At 38.9% G+C, this 16,825-nt stretch overlaps 1 protein-coding gene across 7 annotated transcripts in view; it reads left to right on the forward strand.

Annotated features, from left to right (window-relative positions):
* The window catches only part of LOC309626115 (protein SIX6OS1), a 233,849-nt gene that overhangs the window by 100,335 nt on the left and 116,689 nt on the right, over positions 1–16,825 (forward strand). For 5 of the 7 annotated variants that reach the window (XM_082386561.1, XM_082386555.1, XM_082386558.1 and 2 more), the window contains exon 1: positions 1,880–6,494. In XM_082386561.1, coding sequence (XP_082242687.1) covers positions 6,394–6,494 — 101 coding nt within the window. In that variant the 5' untranslated portion in view covers positions 1,880–6,393. Of the gene's footprint in view, positions 1–1,879; positions 6,495–16,825 lie in introns of those variants that run through there. The other 2 variants (XM_082386564.1, XM_082386556.1) reach the window with 1 other exon arrangement.

Consider the following 16,825-nt stretch of genomic DNA (forward strand, 5'->3'; position numbering starts at 1 on the left):
TTAGCAAATATTTATCCAACTAAATTTACTGTTGTTTCTTTGGATAGAGAAATGGAATTTGTGCTTGAATTCATTTAACATTTCAAAATAATCCAGAAAAGGAGGTACATGAGAAAGCTTGACTTTCATTCATTGCATTTAGTCTCATTAGATAGTTGAACAATGTGCTGATGTGGATAAACTGCAAGAAGCTTGAATGAGGATGTGGACAGATGGGTGAAATATAAGAGTTGAAATTTGGGAATGATGCATATGACTAATGAGTTCCAAGCTATGATTTCCAACATAGGGAAAGGATTTAGGAGTCCATCTGGATTATTTCTTGAAGGTTTTGACCCAATATGTTGCCTCAGCCAAAAAAACCAAACAAACAAAAGTAGAAAGAAATACAATCATAAATATATAGAGGTGAAAGGTAAGAACAAATCCTCATACTCAAAATCAGAAATAAAATAGAAAACATTATCCTACCAGTGAACAAACTCCTGTTTGAATTTTGAATGATGAATCTCAAATAAAGGACTAGAAAAGACTGTAAATGCTGCTGTGAGATAATCAAGAGAATAAAAGAATTGCTTAGTGAAGGTAGATTGACAACCCAGATCTTGGGTGCAGAAAAACAGTCTGAGAGAAAATTTAATCAAACAAGAGGCACAGCTTAAGATAAAAAACAGGGGACTTCCCTGGTGGCGCAGTGGTTAAGACTCTGCCTACCAATGCAGGGGACACAGGTTCGAGCCCCTGGTCCAGGGAGATCCCACATGCTGCGGAGCTACTAAGCCTGTGCACCTAGAGCCTGTGCTCTGCAACAAGAGAAGCCACCGCAAAGAGAAGCCCGCACACTGCAATGAAGAGTAGCCCCTGCTGTCTGCAACTAGAGAAAGCCCGTGTGCAGCAATGAAGGCCCAACGCAGCCAAAAATAAATAAATGAAATAAATAAGTTTATATATATTTTAAAAAAAGATAAAAACAGAGTCTTTCTATCAAATTCCAAAATTCAAAAATTTGGGGGCACACTTTAGTATTGACAAAGCAATTTTAAAAGAAGAAGAAACAACTTTTTTTAACAGGCAGTTTTTAAATTCAATACTCCAAGAGGTGATATGAATTAAGAGTTGTATTAAATTCAGGGCTATTCAGTTCATACCAAGTTATAAAAATTGGGCTGGTTTAAAAACACGCAGAAGTATTTTGAGGTTGATGTTGGGGGGAATCATCATGCCCTTCTGCTAACTACCTTTAATGCCATGGATGGACCTGTTGCTTAAAATGAGAATTTTTCAGTGATCAGTAGCCACCTGCTCTTCTTGATGGACTGTGAATGGATCCAAAATTATGAGTCCACTGGCTTTCAGTTTTATATGTGTCTAAGAAACTATTTACACATAACCCACTATTATAGACGAATTGTTTCCCCACCCCCAAATTCATATGTTAAAACCCTAACCCCCAATGTGACTGCATTTGAAGATAGGGCCTTTAAGGGGATAATTAAGGTTAAATGAGGTCATAAGGATATGGCCCTAATCGGATAGGACTGGTGTTCTTATAAGAAGAGGGAGAGACACCAGACTACCATGTGAGGACACATCAAGAAAGCACTGTCTGCGAGCTGAGGAGAGAGACCTCACCAGGCACCAACCCTGCTGGAACCTTGATCTTGGACTTCCAGCCTCCAGAACTGTGAGAAAATAAAGTTCTGTTGTTTAAGGCACCCAATCTGTGGTATTTTGTTATGGCAGCCTGAACAGACTGATATACCCACTAAGTGAGACACTAAAATTAAGTGAAATAATAAAATTTGGAGTCCAAAACCAAAAAGTAGTATATTATCCAGGATATATATATGTAGTCTATATATATATATATATATATATATATATATACAGACTTAGTATGTGCTAGGGACTATGTATTTTACATATAAACACCCTTTTAATCTTTACAATTACATAAGGCTGGTGCTATTATTAACTCCATTTTACAGATGATGAAATTGAGACACCCCTCCCCCACAGTTAGTAATTTGCCTAATGACACAGACTGGGTTTCAGACTGACTCCAGACTATGCTCCTAATCACTGAATATAGTATAGAACAGTGCTGTTCAATAGAAATATGATGTGAACCATGTATGTAATTAAAATTTTTCTAGGAGCCACATTCTAAAAAGTAATGAGAAACAGGTAAAATTAATTTTAATGATATCTTTCATTTAACACAATATATCCAAAATATCATTTCAATGTGTATTTAATATAAATAATTATTAATGATATATTTTAATTCTTTCTTTAGTACTTAAGTCTTCAAAATCCAATGTGTATTTTAAACTTACAGCACATCTTAAAAGTTATATTATATTTTAAGTACTCAATAGCCACTGTATTGGACAGCACATGAAAAAAGGTATTATAGCTTAGAAAGAACCCCGAACAAGGTCCTTCAAAGCTCCTACTTTATATATGCACACATATTTGGAATTCTTCCAGTTTTTCGGAAGGAAGTTTTCTTATCACAGTATACCATTAGTGTTGTCTTGAGTTGGTTGTGGTTTTAAATTTCTCCTATTGGAGTATGAATGAAAATATAGAATTGCTGTTATTTTTTCTTGTAAATTTATGTGTTGTTGAAATTTTGTTATTATCAAGTTCTTTTTTCCCTAGAAAGTGGGAACATGTAGAGTAGGACTTCCTGGCCTTTTCCCCACCTAAATAGGTTATATAGTTAGAAAAAAAGAAAAAGAAAACTACTGAGGTAGATGGATTATTGGCCTGACGTGGACCAGCACTGTTTTATTTTATTTTATTTTTTTATAACAAGTAAGACACAATTGTGAGATATGGTTAAAGGAGCTTCTATGACGGTGAAATAGAGTGATGCTAACCAGTTTACAGAAATCCTTTATGTCGAACGCAGTAGAACTGTAGGCCTTCTTGTTACCTTACCATACAGGTATGGTTTAGAAGTGTTTCTGAAGGGGTCTTTTCTCTAACATTAGCCTAACTCCAGTGTTATAGAGAAGTGGTTATTTTTAAAACAAGTAAAAAAAGAGCTTCACCATGTTATAACGGCCACATCCCTTCAAGACTTTTAAAAAAATGATTTTAGATTATCTCCTTCTGTTTCCCTATATACACATTTATTGTCTCTAGATTCCAAGGATAAGTGGATAAATGTGATGGTTCACATTTGCCCTGTAACTAGTTAGAATTGGTTCTCTAAGGCAAATATTTCTCCTCCTTTGCTTTAGCTTTACCAAATGATCTGAGCTGAAGCAATCTTTTAAAATGGCCACGATGCACTCAGTGTTTTCAAAAGCAAAGCACTGTAACCATTTAGATCTATCGTCATTATTACAATGCATCCAGTGGCTCTTCTTGTAGAATTAATGCGTGGAGCTTCCATTAAGTGTTCTCAGAATCTGCTTGTAAATAGGCCAATCTATTGTCTTCTTGACTAAGTATTCATATATGAGTTGAAAAATATTCAGAGACATCACCAAGCAGGGAGGAAAAAAACCACAAATGTCAGTTTTGATAAGAAAGAGTTTCTCTCTAAAGGGTTCTTAGGAGGTTCAGGGGGGTTCCCAAGGGACAGTAGAATAAATAAGCTATCAGGAAAACAGCTAGGAGTCTGGAGATCTGATAGTAGCCCTCAAAAACCCCCAAATGGTTGTCAACTTAGAAAATCCATGGAGAAAAAAAGATTAAGGAAAATAAGCTGATTAGACTAATAAAAAATAACAGAAAATATTATAGCAATCTTCAAATATATGAGCTGTGCCTTAGTCAAGAAGCCTGGGTGCAAGTGAAAGAAGCCTAATTCAAACTAGTTTAAGTGAAAAAGAGATTTTTAACCTGTTTACATAACTGAGGAATATCTGAGGAACATCTGCCTGTGGGTATACCTGGATCTGGGGTCTCAAACAATGCTTTCTTGATTCTGTTTCCTTATCTGTCTCTCCTTTCTGCTCCTTTCTGCTTAGTTTCTTGCTTTTCCATTGTATGTGGCATTCCCCCCAAGGCAGAAAGATGGCCCCTGACAATGCAGGTGTCATTGCTCTACAGCTTGGGCTCCAAAGGGAGAGAGAAAACTGTCCCTTGGCCTCCAATTTGGAAAATTTCATGAATATTGATTGCTCTGGGTTGATTACTTGCCAGACTGGCCGCCTGGACAAATCACTGTTTCCAGGGGGCTGTAGTCCTGCGATCAGCTCAGCCTGGCTTATAGGCCTGCGCCTCCGTGGTGTGATGGGGAGGAAAGACACTGTGATTAGCAGCTCCACCAAATCCACGTGGAGATTTTATTAAAGTAGCTTCCAATTCAGTAGCTTTGAGTTGGGGGACTGAGATTCCGTACTTCTAGCAAGCTTCAGGGGCCACCCTTGAGTAGCACTATTCTAGAAGACATTTGTCAACTGGGTATAATTCTATAGCATCTGGTCAGAAGAAAACTGGAGAAGGCTATGTGTGTGAGATTGAGTTTTGAACGTTTTAGATTTAATTATTTGAATTATTCCTTAATGGGAGCACTATTATCCAAATTTTGATGTCATAGAGTTTTGTTATTTGCTAAATGCTCTTGACTTGTAGGAGAGCAATGACTAAAGCACTTACTTTGAACATAGTTTTGAGAAATACAAAAGTAAGATACATATGGAATATGTTGTTCTCCTTAAGACATGAAATAGTTGGAGAAAGAGAAGGCTATGGGGCTAGGGCTGAGACTGTGGTGTACAGTTGGGATGACATACTCACAGGGCAAGGCTGGAGCTAAGAGGATACTTTGCTGTGGGCAGTGCGAAAAAGTCCAGGTAGGCAGAGAATGGCTTATAGGTACTCAGCATCAGAGAGAATTGGTGACCAGTAACAGGGCTCCATCTCCAGGACTGGGGTTCAAGGGACAGTATTCAAATAATGTGGGTGGGGATGAGGAATGAGAATAAAGGCTGCCATGGGGAGGTAAAGATCAAGGTAAAGTATAGAAACTGGGAGATTGGGCAAATTATCGAGATAAGCATTTAAGATACTAGAAAGGGAAAGGCAAGGGCTTAATTTTAGAAGCACAATCAAACTCCAGGTACCAAATCTGAGGTATGAGATGGAAAACAGGCTGGCTTGATGTCTATTCCATTAGTGCTGAACTAGAGCTCTTTAGAGCCTATGGTGGAGAGAGTAAAAGTCTTGGAGGTGAAGGGAGTGGAGGCAATAGGGCCACGAGTCCCGATAAAATTTTCAGGTGTGACGTCCCAGAGGTACCAGGAGTCGCAGGTGTGAAAGAGGGATGTATGGATAGGAAATCACACAAGTTATTACAACTGGAAAGTGTTCTTATGGCTTATATGGATAGCTCTTTATCGTGATTTTATAGTTATTTAGTCTAGTCATTGTTGATTACTTCACTAGTTGATAAAGAACTGTGTCTGTTCACTGGAGTGGTAGTGACAGTAGGTAGATAAACAGATTTGTAACCCAAAGCCTGTATAATTGCCCAGAGGTCCTGCAAAGAGGAGGAGGCAGTTCCATCAGACAGTCTTTTGAATCTGAGATACTTTAAAGTGTAATATTTCCTCTTGGCCCTTTGGTTAGCTGCAAAGGAAACTACCTAAGTTACAAATCAAAAGCCTTACTACTTTTTACTTCTTTGGATTTATTTCTTAAAAGAATAAGGTGTTGGATCAAAAGGAGAAATCCGGTTGGTTATCTACCCAAAGTATGATGCACATAACCAGAGATGAAATATATTTGTCTTCAAAATTCAGAAATTTCTATACCAAAAATATACAGAGCAAGGAAATTCTCCAACAATATAAAGGAAAGTGTGAGGAATTTAGACTCCATAGGGATACTTGTTTTCTTCTCTAATTCCACCTTCAAAAGGTCTGCCGTTGCTTTCACTCTGCACATATTCACCCCTTCTCTCTAGTCATACTATGTGTAGAAGTGAGCTCCCTTGGGAAGCCTTTGGAACTTGCTCGGAGATGGGGAGGGTCCCCAGAACTTCCCTCAAAGTCTGACTCTACATAATGAGGGGAAAAAAGAATCAAGAATAGTCTTTATTGCTCTATTTTACTCTCCATATAAAATAGTCATGGGTCTTTGATTTCCTTAGGATAACTGCTAACCGCCTTTTGTAGAAGGAAGAGAACAAAAGAATCTTTGCAGAAGACAATAGCAGTCATGCAAGTTTTAGAAGTAATTCAGAGATTCAAAGGCAACAATATGTTATGTTTTGTGGCAGAGATTCCAGAGTAAGAAACGGATTTTTTAAAACGTTAATTAGGGAATGCCACGTTAATGAGTAGATGCAAATTAAAAACAGTAAGCCCATGGTGACTCATGGTGAGTCAGCTAAGGTAATTTGGTAATCCTAACACAGGATGTTCTTTGATGTCTCTTTCAGTTTGGGGTTTTTCGTTTGTTTGTTTTGACTTCTTCTTTTTTCTTTTTTTTCATCAAGGGAGGAGGAGGGAGAGAGGAAATTCATTTAGGTAAGTTAAAATTATGCAAAATCACTTTTCTTGGCTTTTGCAGTTTGATTTAACAAATAAATAAGCACATGTCTATTTGACACCCTTACCTGGAAACACAAATGTGCTGGAGCCTCTCTATCATGAAGAATGTACTGACTCCAGAAAAGGTGATGACATTTTTTTACTTTTTATTTTGTAATAATTTTAGACATAGAAAATTTGAAAAAAAAGTACAAAGACCTAGCATATATGCTTCACTGAGCTTCCCCTAATGTTAATTATTTACATAACTATTAATTAACAGTTAAATATGATGTTAACTATTTCCATCGTATGATGGAAGAACCAGGAAATTACTGTTATCTAACTTATGGACCTTATTGAAAGTTTACCAGTTTTCCCCCAATGCCCTAATTTTCTGTTTCAGTATCCAGTCTAGGATCCCACATTGCATTTGGTCTCTGACAATCTGTGGCATTCTTTAGTCTTTCATAACCTTGGCACTTTTTTTTTTTTTAATTTATTTTTGGCTGTGTTGGGTCTTCGTTGCTGCGCAAGGGCTTTCTCTAGCTGTGGCGCATGGGCTTCTCATTGTGGTGGTTTCTCTTGTTGTGGAGCATGGGCTCTAGGTGCATAGGCTTCAGTAGTTGTGGCACGTGGGCTCAGTAGTTGTGGCTCACGGGCCCTAGAGTGCAGGTTCAGTGGTTTTGGTGCACGGGCTTAGTTGCTCCGCGACATGTGGGATCCTCCCAGACCAGGGCTCGAACCTGTGTCCCCTGCAATGGCAGGCAGATTCTTAACCACTCCGTCACCAGGGAAGCCCAACCTTCGCACTTTTGAAGAATACTGTTTAGTTTGTAGAGTATCTCTCAATTAGGGTTTGTCTAGTGTTTTCTCATGATGGGGTTATGCATTTTTGGCAAGGATAATATACAAGTCATCTTATGTCCTTCTCAGGGCATCATGACAGAGGTACATGATGTTGATTTGTCTCATTATTGGTGACGTTAACTTTGATCACTTGGTTAAGTTGGTCATGTTGGGTTTCTTCACTGAAAAGTTCTCATTTTCCCTTTTGTAACTGATAACTACCTTGGTTATTTTGAGAGTAGGCTAATACCCTGTTTCTCCTCAAAGTTTTGCCCACTGATTTTTGCCTCCATAGGTGGATCTTGTCTGCAATAAATATGCAGTATAAATAATAAACACTGGGGACTTCCCTGGTGGCGCAGTGGTTAAGAATCCACCTGCCAATGCAGGGGACACGGTTCGATTCCTGGTCCAGGAGGATCCCACATGCCACGGAGCAACTAAGCCCATGCGCCACAACTACTGAGCCTGCGCACTAGAGCCCGCGAGGCACAACTACTGAAGCCCGCGTGCTGCAACTACTGAAGTTCGCGTACCTAGACCCCATGCTCCACAACAAGAGAAGCCACCGCAATGAGAAGCCCGCGCACCATAACGAAGAGTAGCCCCCCTCACCGCAACTAGAGAAAGCCCGCGCGCAGCAACGAAGACCCAATGCAGCCAAAAATAATAATAATAATAATAATAATAATAATAATAATAAATACTGCAGTATTTGCCTAATAAGGACTTTGTATTTCTTATTATCTCTACATTTGTTAATTAGAATTCTTCTATAAGGAAGAGCTGCCCTCTCTTCTCCATTTATTTATTTACTCAGTTATTTATATTGGTATGGACTCATGGATATTTATTTTATGGTTTATAATCTAATACTATCATTATTTTATTTAGTTGCTCAAATTGTTCCACATTTGGCCATTGTAGGGTGCCTTTGGGTTGGCTCCTGCATCCTTTGACTTGCCCCATCCTTTTTTGAAAACTTCCTTGTTTTCTGGTACCACAAGATTACCCAGGTTCATCCTGCCCCAGCCCTGGAATCAACCACTTCGCTAGGGAGTCCTGATTCCTTCTATTGGCTTTGTCCTGAGGTCTTGCACTGCTCTGCCTGGGTAGGTAGCCTTTTGGATATGATGTTCTCCTATACTCAGTTTCTTTCTCTGACTTTGGACTTGGAAGGCCAATCCCTAGACATAAACTGTCCTGAGAAATAGCTAATGAACCTCTTCTGGTGCTTTCATTGTGCCTCTATGTTCCCCTCTGAACTATGGATTTTTTTTCTCCTTTGGCTCTCGGTGTCTCCTAGAGACCTTTTGCTACTGTTTTATCTAGCCTGGGACCCATGGATCCCAATATTGGAGCTTACTCTTTTATTTACTGTACTGACTGACCCTGACACCTCCCAAACCACATCTCACTAGGTGGCATAGTTGAATGCTATGGAGGACTAAACTCATCAGCTACCTTTAACTGTGCTGATTAGACTGAGAGGTGGGGTAGGGTAAACTTGTTCCTCTCTCTGGGCTTTTTGGGGAGAGTGTAGCTTGAATTCTTAGGGGTAGAGATGTCAATGAACTCCCAGTGAATGGATGGTCCCAGCAGGTAGGGCCAGGCCAGGAGCCCTACAAAAACCCTAAGCAACGGCCCAGTCTATGGGCTCTGATAATAGTCACTTCTAGTAGCAACTGTATTTCCTTCTTCATACTTCCTTTCTGTTATTCTCTAGCCCTTAAGTACAATTTTATTCAGAAGTTGTGGCTTCACATTAGCTGTGCTTCAGGGATTTTAGTGGTGTGTCTATCCTACATAGATGGAGATGCAAAAGGGAGAACAATACCCTCTTCCTTGAATCCAGAGAGGAAGTTACAGTGGGGGGATCATAACTGGGAACAGCTGTGCCGGTGGAGTGGCAGTTTCACGTGGTAGTAGGAGGTGGTCATAGCAGAAAAACAACAGCACACCTGTAACACAATCTGGAGAACTTTCCAGTAGTTTCCTTCAATTGAGTCAGCAGGGTCCATTATAACTTCTAGATTTAGTGGGAGTATGAGCTGTGACCTTATTTTGTAGTTATAGGTTGTTAAAGCCTGGAAATTTGGGATAGACCTATTAAAGTTTATCTTGATAGCTTTTCCCCCAATGATCCAGTAAGATCATCTTGAATTTTGTTTTTATCATCCATCATATTAATTATTGTTTTTGGTTATAATTCTGTTCATTTCAAAAACATGACTTTTTTTTTTTAAACTTCATTCAAGTGCAGAATAAAAATATTGACTTAGGATGGTGACTTGTGGCAGGCACTATGGTCCTCCCTGCAGTTAGAGAACTATGGCTCAATCTATGGTTTCTAAAATCTACCCTTTTTCCTCTTTCTGAGATAAGGAGATTATCTTCCCATTCTAGGATTCTGGCATCTCTCCCATTGTCCACTGATACTCTAAGATTTCTTGATTCAGAGACCACCTCAGCAAGTTCCTTTTGGGTCCATGAATGTAATTCATTAAGATGTAGAAATTTGAAGTCATTTAATGTGGCTAAGTGCTCCTTTCTGATCTCTACCTATTGGTCATTTACTGATAATTAGTTAAACTGTTAAAAGATGGAGAGATTTTTAGTGTGGGTAGAAACCTTAAAGTGCCTTGCACCACACTATATGCCCAATCCATGTTGAATGGTTGGATGGATGATTATAGGATGACTGAATGAGTGAATGAATTTCTGACCAGTTTGCATATCTATAATAGTGTTAGTGATACCACTGGGTGTTAACAGGGAAAGTACTTCCTCACTAGAGGAATGGGATTTCTGATTTATACAAGTTAAGATATTATAAGTTTAGTAGTTAAGATATGATAAATCAAATACCACACCGCTTCCTTTAGCTAATAGGAATGTTATTTAGCTAATTTTAAATTAGTATCTAGGTATATTGTGTGTCAAAAGATCTGACTTTTAAACTAGCAGAATATGATTAAGACCTTTTTTTTGTCCATAAACCTACTTAACTTTATTGCTTATTAGCATTATCCATCACAGTGGTTTTTACGATTTCATTTAGGTCACAAAATCTTTCAAGATATGGGGATCCATGATTAAAAGCAAAATAGAAGGAGTCCTTGGATAAAGATTGGGGATGACTAGACAAAACCTCTAAGGTCCCTTTCAATCTAACATTTTATGTTTTACGTTTTTAAAATCAGCTTTATTGATGTATAATTTACATACAACCAAATTCACCTATCTGAAAGTGTAAATTTTAATAGGTTTTAAGAACTTTTTTTTACTGGGAAGAAAAACACTAATTGGTAGATGGAGAATTTTGTGTTCTCCGTTATCTTTTATTTTTTGTGTGAAACAATTTTATGTGAACATTTTGTGTTTAGCTTCAACATTGGTGTCATTATCATCACCAGGGCTGTTTACTCCATTTATTGAGACCTCTAACAGAATTGTCCAGAGCACATCATCTTCATTTCTATATAAATTATTTGCTCTGTTGCACTTTTTAAACCAGAGCATGGTGCTAGCACTTCATGCATATTACATTAGGAAAGAAGGTTCTTCCTTTCATGTTGTAGGTGAATGATCGCTATAACAAAACCACTTTATTTAGGGTTTATTTTATTCATTTAGTTTGAATTATCCTTGAATAAACAATGAATCACCTGGTTGAAAAATTAAAGTATACAGTGAAAAGTCTCCGTCTTATCTGTGAGCCCCATCTGCTCAGTTGCTCCCCCAAATTTGAAATCACTTTACAGTTTCTTGTGTATCATCCAAGAGTTTATTTATTCATATATGAATAACTATAAATTTAGGTCTCACCCATCTTTTAAAAAACACTGGCACCCTTTAACATTCATCATTTTTCCCTAGAAATCAGTGAGCCATTTTTTCTTTTATTTTTCTTTTGGAAAATACTTTTTATTATTTTTAGAACTTATTATTCAGACTGAAATTTCCTGAAGTGAAACATAGAGATTCAATATATCCCTTAGTTATGTTCATTCATCTGTTTAATTCATCCCTTCAACAAAAATCTACTGATTTTCTGCTGTGTCAAAAGATCCTGTACTCAGTTCTCAGGATTCAAAGATTATGGATCTTGCCTTTGAAGAACATATAGTATAGTAGGAGATATAAGACATAAAGCTAAATAACCATGAGAGACATATGAAATGCCACAGCAGTTCAGAAAAGGAAGAGATTAGTCAAATCCTATGGATCAAGGAAGGCTCTGGGAAGAAAATGGCCTTTGAGCTGAGCCATGAAATTTTGAGTCTATGTACCTGTGGAGATGGGGTGAGAGAAAAGGAAGAACAAAAAGAACGAAATTGCATCATTTGTAGAGATGTGGATGGATCTAGAGTCTCTCATACAGAGTGAAGTTAGTCAGAAAGAGAAAAACAAATATCATATATTAATGCATATATGTGGAATCTAGAAAATGGTACGGATGAACCTATTTGCAAGGCAGGAATAAAGACACAGGTGTAGAGAACGGATGTGTGGAAACAGGGTGGGTGGAAGGGGGAATGAATTGGGAGATTGTGATTGACATATATACACCACCATGTGTAAAACAGATAGCTAGTGGGAACCTGCTGTATAGTGCAGGGAGCTCAGCTCGGTGCTCTGTGATGACCTAGATGGGTGGGATGGAGGGGGTTGGGAGGGAGGTCCAAGAGGGAGGGGATATATGTATACATATAGCTGATTCACTTTGTTGTACAGCAGAAACTAACACACCATTGTAAAGCAACTATACCCCAATAAAAAAAAAAAAAAGAAAGTGACAGGAACTTAAAGAAAGAAAAAGTAGGAAGGTAACATATTAGCTTCTGTAAACAAAACTAGAAAAGACAAGGCTGGAGCTAGCATCAGTGTCAACAGCATACAAAGACTTTATTAAGTTAGCCTTTTCTGTCTCTCCTCCCTCCATAGTGCTTCTCCTCGAGGCTCCTTCTTGTAACAGGTGGTATGGTTGCCAATAACTTTGGCACCATATCCTTACTGCTCTCAATCCAAGAGTAAAGAGACAGTTGCCCCTTTGCTTCCAATTCAGAAAATTTGGGAAAGAACTGGTCCAACTTGGTGATTATACCCCACTGTGAGTTGGGGAGGGAGGTCCTGTGTTTGGCAGCCCCACTAGAAACACATTGAATTGGGGAGCAGTGCTCTAAGAGTGCTGCTACCAGAGGGAGGTAGGAAGGGTGCAGGGCAGGTACAAAGCATGGAGGTTCAGTTACCTCTCTAGCATGAGCAAAGGCATGAAGGCAGAAAAATTACAGGCTGTGCTTTGAGTATGGTGAGAAGCTCAGTTAATGTTTCAGAAGCAGGATTGAGACTAGTATGAGGGAAGTGAGGCATCTCTGGTGCAAAATTTAAGGAGGTACTAGCTCTCAGATGCCAATCCCGAACTTGTAAAACTCTGAGAGAGTGCCTTCTTAAATTTCGTACTTTAGGCAGGTTGCTTTCCTCAACCTAATCCTGGCCCTGTTTAGAAGGAAGGGATGCTCAACAGTGTTGAAAATCAACAGGCTGAGTTGTTTGAGGACCAAGTAGAGTGACCTTTGAGGGAACAGTTTTGATGGAATGGTGCAAGTAAAAGCCAGACTGCAGGAGATTGAGGTATAATTTTAAAAATGGAGGCAAAGAATGTAGGCTACTCTCTCATGAAGTTTGGTGGTGAAGGGAATGATAAGGAAGGAAGTGCAACTTGAGGGGAAAGCTGGGGAACCAACAAGTTTATTTTCATTTTATTTTTGATAATTGGCAGTATCTGACCCCAAAATCAGTCATCTGCTTCCATGGAATGACTTGAAGGGTTCCTGGCTCTCTTCCAACCAAAACTAATTTTCTACTGGCCTATGAGTGATGTCTGAATTGCTACCATTAGTGATTTGGGGTTATTAAATTAAAAGATTATCTCCTAGCAGTTAGTAAGTACCCTCCCAGGCCCCCATCTGTAAGTAATCCATTAAGCTTTTAGCAGCTATTTGTGTGTTGATGTGAATTGGTTTATCTGATTTTTTGGTGACAACTAAAAATAGATTTTGATAAAGGGAGAGTGAAGAACCCTGAAGAGTTTTTGACAGTTTGGGATGTAGCACCTGTAAAAAGGCAAGGTGAAGACGCCCGCCAAACGAAAGGTAACCAGGTTCTAAGGGGTAACCTGTCTACCTCAATTCTACCCAAGGTCAGCTTTCCATTTGAAATCTTAAGCTCTCCCTTCCTCCATCAATGGATCATTTTTAAAGACAGCTTTTGAGTAGAACCTTGTCAAAACTTTCTTGGAAAATACAATATTGTCCCAGATAATAGAAAAGAGTACTGAACTTGGAGTCAGAAAACCTCTTTTTGTCAGACTCTCACTGGGCATGTGCAGAGGCAGAATTACCTTGAAGCAAATGATGCTTGGGTTTCAAGATACCTCACCTGCACATGCCCCTTTCAATACCCTGGGAGGGGTTCTAGCAATCTGTTCCCATGATCATGCATTTTTAAAAAATTAGCAAAATAAGATGATGTAACTACAATAGACCACAGTCTCTTTCCACTCTTATTTTCTCTTTGTCAAATTTCCCCTAAGTGCTGGGTGGCACCTGAGTAATTACAGTCATCTTTGTGATCCAGTAGCTAAAGGGAAGTTGCGTTGGAGATGCGGGTAGTTTGGATTTAGTAGTATAAATTGTTATGGTTTGCTGTCACTTCTGTGTATTGCTAGGTTATTGCTAGCTGCTTCAGTGCAAGGATGTCTTGCAGGAATATTCCTACTGCCCACTGTGCTGCTTTATGTGTCACAACATGAATGTTTAAGGCCTTTGATCACAAACTGGTTAATGAGTGTTACCAATGCAAAGATTATTTAAGGTGGGTCACTGTTAAGGAAACTTGAAATATCATGAAACTTTACTGCTCATATATGACAGAAAATTTATAGAGGCCTTCCCAAATTTAATACCAAATTGTATATGGCATTACCAATCATGAGCTATGAAGCTGAAAGAAACCTTTCTAAACCATAAATAATAAAAAAACATTTAAATCAACCCATACTACAGGAAAGACTGAATTATCTTTCTATTTGAGATTGTACTATAAAATTGTTGTCATATAAAGAAGGAAACAGGGACTTCCCTGGTGGTGCAGTGGTTAAGAATCCGCCTGCTAACGCAGGAGACACGGGTTTGAGCTGTGGTCCGGGAAGATCCCATATGCCACGGAGCAACTAAGCCCATGCACAACTACTGAGCCTGTGCTCTAGAGCCCGCGAGCCACAACTTCTGAGCCTCCGTCCCCCAACTATTGAAGCCTGTGCGCCTAGAGCCCGTGCTCCGCAACAAGAGAAGCCACCGCAATGAGAAGCCTGCGCACTGCAACGAAGAGTAGCCCCCACTCACTGCAACTAGAGAAAGCCTGCGCACAGCAACAAAGACCCAATGCAGCCAAAAATAATTAACTAACTAACTAAATTTTTTAAAAATCATTAAAAAAAAAGAGAAGTAATCAAAGAACATAACAGAGGAAAAAAAGTAGGGAAAAACTATTCTAGAGGTTTATACAACTGTTAATTAATAAAATGATTTTGTTAGTGTTTGAATTTTGTGATGTTTGTTGTATTTGCCAGGTTTTAAAATTTTGTAATTGTTGTCACTTCTTTTCTTTTTCTTTTTTTAAATTTTATTTATTTATTTATTTATTTTTGGCTGTGTTGGGTCTTCGTTGCTGCACGCGGACTTTCTCTAGTTGCGGCGAGCGGGGGCTACTCTTCGTTGCGGTGCGCGGGCTTCTCATTGCAGTGGCTTCTCTCATTCTGGAGCACGGGCTCTAGGCGCGTGGCCTTCAGTAGTTGCGGCACATGGGCTCAGTAGTTGTGGCTCACGGGCTCTAGAGCACAGGCTCAGTAGTTGTGGCATACGAGCTTAGTTGCTCTGCGGCATGTGGGATCTTCCCGGACCAGGGATTGAACCCGTGTCCCCTGCACTGGCAGGCGGATTCTCAACCACTGTGCCACCGGGGAAGCCCACTTCTTTTCTTATATCCATTTTTTAACTCACAATCTGGTATCCTTTATCTTAAAGAGTATCCTCCTCTCCAAACTGTGTTAATTTCAAGTCCTACAAAATCTGGATTCTTCCCCCATCCTGTGACTTTGAGCAAGTAATGTGAGCCCCAGTTTTCTTATCTGGAAGGTGGGAATCACCATATCTGCTGACTTACCATACAGGGTTCTTGTGAGGAAGTGAGATGATGCAGGTGAAAGGACTTTATTATTAGCTCTAAGAGCCATACAAATGTAAATAAAGTGGGATCTCTGCTTCCTCCTCAAAGAAATGCACCTTGCCTTTTCTCCAAGAGGTTATGTTATCTTTTCAGGATCAAACGTTACATTTGGGGTTATCCTGACTTGCAGGATGGGGCAGAATCTTTTGGAGAGTTTCACATAGATGACAAGCAGCCCCAAGCAGAGTAAAAAGCCTAGGAAAGAATGATGGTGTGTTAGACTAAGCCCATTCATTACCACTGTTGGAAAACCAACATGCTAGGTTCTCCCTGCTGAGTGTGATGAGCAGATCTGCTTCTGATACTAAGGACAGCATTTAGCATTTAAATTCAACAATATTCCAAATATGTAGATGACATCTATTTAAAAAACAAATTTAAAGGGAGTTGTACAGCCTATTTCTTTGCCCTGGCATTTAACCAGGAAAAATGGGAAAGGGGAAGTTCCATTCACTCAACACCTATTATATGTGTGGTTCTGTGCTAGGTGCTTTAAATACATTATCCCAGACACCTAGCACAGAACCATACATATAATAGGTGTTCAGTGAATTTATAGACAATATCTCCGGATATTGTCAACCGCTTTTTGCAAAAGTAAAAACCAAGGCTTAAAGAATTGAGTGACTTGCCCACATTCACAGCGATTTGGTATTTTAAGCAAGGTGTGTTTGATTCCACCCTCCTCAGGTACCAGCTCATTGCTACATCCTGCTTACAGTCTAGTTTTCCTTTTCCTATTTGCTTGTCTGTTTTAAATTGATGAATCCAGCTCAGTCACAATTGTCTGCAAAAATAATTTTATAGATCAGATGTCTAGTATATACACATAGGTCTTTTGTTGAAATATATACTTTATCATGAATTTATGGAAAATCAAGAATATATCCAATGCAATAGAATATGCTTTATATATATTTTTTGATGTGGACCATTTTTAAAGTCTTTATTGAATTTGTTATGATATTGCTTCTGTTTTACATTTTGGTCTTTTGGCCATGAGGCATGTGGGATCTTAGCTCCCTGACCAGGGATCGAACCCGCACACCCTGCATTGGAAGGCGAAGTCTTAACCATTGGACCTCCAAGGAAGTCCCCTAGAATATGCTTTAAATGGTGCTTAATTTAAACATAAAATATGATTTAAATGGACAAATCTTTATTAGGAATTTTAAATATCTGAAAATGTT

Source organism: Balaenoptera borealis, assembly GCF_965194805.1.
Source record: "Balaenoptera borealis genome assembly, chromosome: 3".
Classification (NCBI taxonomy): domain Eukaryota; kingdom Metazoa; phylum Chordata; class Mammalia; order Artiodactyla; family Balaenopteridae; genus Balaenoptera; species Balaenoptera borealis.